At 44.9% G+C, this 4,592-nt stretch overlaps 1 protein-coding gene across 1 annotated transcript in view; it reads right to left on the bottom strand.

The window, feature by feature from the left end:
- Positions 1–551: 551 nt before the first annotated feature.
- LOC134097462 (echinoderm microtubule-associated protein-like 4) overlaps positions 552–4,592 on the bottom strand; it is an 8,890-nt gene continuing 4,849 nt past the window's right edge. The window contains exons 4-7 of the mRNA XM_062550332.1: positions 4,155–4,259; positions 2,965–2,987; positions 2,207–2,233; positions 552–868 (exon numbers count right to left, since the gene is read on the bottom strand). Coding sequence (XP_062406316.1) covers positions 552–868; positions 2,207–2,233; positions 2,965–2,987; positions 4,155–4,259 — 472 coding nt within the window. The remainder of the gene's footprint in view (positions 869–2,206; positions 2,234–2,964; positions 2,988–4,154; positions 4,260–4,592) is intronic.

The raw sequence follows: 4,592 nt of genomic DNA, 5'->3' as shown, positions 1-4,592 counted from the left end.
TGTGATTGTTGTAGTTTTGGCTCCTGGTGTGAACGGCCCTTAACTCTAGAGATGGTCTGGGCCACATGTGTGCAGCATTCCCCCCAGACAAGATGGCCCCCACGACAGATGGCGGGAAAATGAGAGATATAACCAAATATGGTGGACTTTTTCCTTTACTACACTACGCACACTCTGGCTCCTAAACACACTCACTGTTGCGCTCCAAATTTGCCAACATCGCAGCCCCAATTGGGCTTCATTTCCTCATTACATACGTAAGTGCACGACGCCACACTGTCCTCGTCTTGTTTCTCCCAGTCTTGCGTTCCAAGCTGAGCTACTGTAAAGCTACTGTAATTTCCCGACTATTAGCCGCGGCTTGTACATTGATTTTGCCACATTTCTTCAGCTATGAGGTTTATACAGGGGGGCAGTTAATATGCTGTTAATATGGTTTATACGGCTTATACACAATGCGGCTTATATGCGGGAAATGACTGTAGTACCTATCAGGAGCGATGCAGGCTAGACTGACAGATCTGGAGGTGCGGGCTGGACTGGAGCTCCCCTCAGTAGCAGATCTGGAAGTACTGGCCCGAGGGCTTGATGGGGCTCTTGTAGGCAGGCAGGTCCAGCGGGGACCTGTAGGTGGCGCTGTGGCAGGAGGACCTCTGGAGGGGCAGGACGAAGGCAGCGGGCGGCTGGCGAGTTGATGATGCCAGCGGGAGCGGCGGCGGTTTGGTCCTGTTACATGCACCCGTCACTCTGGAGGGAGGGCTCTTGGAGGGGGGAGACTGCGCGTGATTGGAGGAGACGGAGGTGGGCGTGCTGGCTTCAGTTGACCCAGTCCTTTTTGACAGGCGGCTCAGATAGATCTGCATAGTCACTAAGTGTAGAGGGGAAATGGGGGGGTGGGGGGGGGGAGGAGGAAGAGGAGGGGTGAGGGAACAGTTGTGTGTGTGAGGGAAACAGGAGACACACACACACACACACACACACACAATCAAGCTAAGATAAGATACGACAGGGCAACATATTGCGATATGGTATGATATTGTGATATTGTGATATTGTGATTGTGATATGCGTATAAAACAATGTGACACCATGCCATTATGCTGATATGTACAACACATCTAATGCCTGCAGGAGAGGGGAACTTTGACCTCAATGTATAATATAAATCACATATAGACAGACCCTACATGTGGGAAACCACTCCGCAAATAAGTGTGTGTGTGTCTGCAATCTAGATTTTTAAAGAGGAAATATTTTGATGAAGAGGTCTAAAATAGCTGGAGGGTGTGGGCGTGTGAATAAACTCAGACAACCATCAAAGCCTGAGAGTAGAAAAAAACAGGGCTCTCTGAAGATCATGGTCCTGTGATGATTTAAGCTTCACAGAAATATTATTCTGCACCAAACACCTTCCTCCCTCTCTTACACACACACACACACACACAGACACACACACAGACTGAAGTAACCAGAGAAATCTTGAAATAAAACCTTTCATCACCTAGTCGACAGAACAGACGATGGGCGGTGATGGTGCTGACTCTTGTTACACACACACGCACGCATGCACACACACACTTTCTTATCATTGGACACTGTTTTCAAAGTTCAGTCAGACTCTTGTCATGGCTGTTCTTTTTTTAGCACTTTCATCAATGGCTTATTCAACAGTGACAGACGGTGCGTGTGTGTGTGTGTGTGTGTGTGTGTGTGTGTGTGTGTGTGTGTGTGTGTGTGTGGGAGTGAGACAGCTGAAACAGATATCTAATTGTTATGCATGAATCATCATCAGTGGCTGGGTCTTGGTTTGTCTTGGTGATGATGCTTTTGGAAAAACACATTAAACCACTAAGAGTTTGCTCATATTAACTGTAAATGAGATTCATATATCCTACTACACCAACAGCCAGTTACTTATATTTATAAAGGTATATATTTATGTTTAGGCGTGTGATTGTGTTTATGTGTGTGTGTGTGTGTGTGTGTGTGTGTGTGTGTGTGTGTGTGTGTGTGTGTGTGTGTGTGTGTGTGTGTGTCTGTGTCTGTGTCTGTGTCTGTGTCTGTGTCTGTGTCTGTGTCTGTGTCTGTGTCTGTGTGCATGACAGAAGCTGATCAGTAGAGGGGTGGTAGCAGGTGTGTGTGTGTGTGTGTGTGTGTGTGTGTGTGTGTGTGTGTGTGTGCAACAGAGGGATGGTAGCAGGCCTACCTTTACAGTGGGTGACCCGGCGAGTCCCTGAACACACAAAACAGGAGCCCATGAGATTACTTCACTAAATTACTTTATCACTATATTTTCATTCAGCTACATTCCTCTATATTCACATTCAGCTACTGTACACTCCTCTATATTTACACCCAGCTACATTCCTCTATATTCACACCCAGCTACATTATACAGTATACTGCCCAAGATGGCTACACTCCTCTATATTCACACCCAGCTACATTATACAGTATACTGCCCAAGATGGCTACACTCCTCTATATTCACACCCAGCTACATTATACAGTATACTGCCCAAGATGGCTACATTCCTCTATATTCACACCCAGCTACATTATACAGTATACTGCCCAAGATGGCTACACTCCTCTATATTCACACCCAGCTACATTATACAGTATACTGCCCAAGATGGCTACACTCCTCTATATTCCCACCCAGCTACATTATACAGTATACTGCCCAAGATGGCTACACTCCTCTATATTCACACCCAGCTACATTATACAGTATACTGCCCAAGATGGCTACACTCCTCTATATTCACACCCAGCTACATTATACAGTATACTGCCCAAGATGGCTACATTCCTCTATATTCACACCCAGCTACATTATACAGTATACACACCCAGCTACATTATACAGTATACACACCCAGCTACATTATACAGTATACTGCCCAAGATGGCGGATGCTGCCTGCGCTGCAGCATATGCTGTGCAATGCTCATAACTCACCTGCAACACTGGCCCCTGGTCTCCTGTGGAGAGAGAGATGTGCACATTCAGTGGGTGTTATCAGACAAACGTGCATAGGCAGTGTTATAACAGAAACACACTCTAGTTATGAGGGTTATAAAGCACAGATGCCAGTAGAGGGAGTTGTAACAGGGAAACACACATAAGCACTGTTATAACACATGGATTCCCAAACTGTGGTACACAAACTTCCACTAGGGGGCACACGGGATGTCGGAAAAATATATATTTTTAAAAGTCTTAAGCCTATGTTCTCTTTGTGTTTCATGTTGTTCTCCACACTTTTAGTAGACCAGTTGCACGTGTTGATTTTGTTATTTATCATCATGTAGGGTGGCCAATTAAACATGATGCCTGGAATACGTCAGTAGAATGTGCTACATGATTTATGAGTCGGATGGTGGGGTACGTGATCCGAGTCAGGATGTATGTTGTGGTACACGGGGGGGAAAAGTTGGGGGACCGCTGTTGTATCAAGTCATGAGTGTTGTAAAATAGAGATGCCAGTACTGGGTGTTGTATCAAGTCATGAGTGTTGTAAAATAGAGATGCCAGTACTGGCTGTTGTATCAAGTCATGAGTGTTGTAAAATAGATGCCAGTACTGGTACTGTATCAAGTCATGAGTGTTGTAAAATAGATGCCAGTACTGGTACTGTATCAAGTCATGAGTGTTGTAAAATAGATGCCAGTACTGGTGTTGTATCAAGTCTTGAGTGTTAGTACTGGGTCTTGTATCAGAGAACCATGAGCATTAAGAGCTTTAATGGACCAGTTCTGTGTGGTTGCTGCAAAGGGGAAGCTACACAGTGCTACTGTAAACCTTACCAACCAACAGAGTGGTTATGTGTCAATGATAGTGTACTTATGTGTGCATAACTATATTATATCATTTCATGTTATATTATTACCTCCGCCAAGAAGGTTACGTTTTCATCGGGGTTTGTTTGTCTGTTTGTCTATTTTTCTGTTTTCAGCAAGATAATTAAAAAACGGAAAGGAAAGGTGAAATGACCCAAGGAAGAAACGATTAAACCGGATCACATAATATATATGTACACTGAAACACATATTTCATGGAAACATGCTATATTATACTCTAGCATGTTTCCATGAAATCTGTGTTTGAGTGTATGAGTGTGCCATGTTGGTTGTAGGCGGCTGCGTTACCTATTACTATCCTGCATCTTCTTGCAGGTGACTGAGGTGGTCGTGGTGCTAGAGCGGGGCTTATTAGGGGTGCCAGGAGAGTCCTTCACACTTACAACAGGGCTCCTGGACACAGAGGAGAGGAGGAGAGGAGAGGAGAGGAGGAAGAGGAGAGGAGGAGAGGAAGAGGAGGAGAGGAGGAAGGGAGGAAAAGATGGAAAAAGGAGAAGAGATGATGTTAACAGAAAACAAGTGGAGTCTGTGAGTGAGCAATGACCTCTGTAGGGGTCAGAGGTCATCTCCTATTCTACTGTCCTCTCAATTCAGCCTCATCTCCTGCAAACAATGTCTAAATTACATGAGTATATGCTTTAAAAAGCAAATAATGAGAGGCAACGGAACTCTCACATGGATATCAGGGTTATAAATGAGAGTGCTAAAGTGGCTAGCAGGCTAGAG

Source organism: Sardina pilchardus, chromosome 12, assembly GCF_963854185.1.
Source record: "Sardina pilchardus chromosome 12, fSarPil1.1, whole genome shotgun sequence".
In the NCBI taxonomy this organism is placed as follows: domain Eukaryota; kingdom Metazoa; phylum Chordata; class Actinopteri; order Clupeiformes; family Clupeidae; genus Sardina; species Sardina pilchardus.
This window is presented reverse-complemented; position numbering and strand designations above follow the sequence as displayed.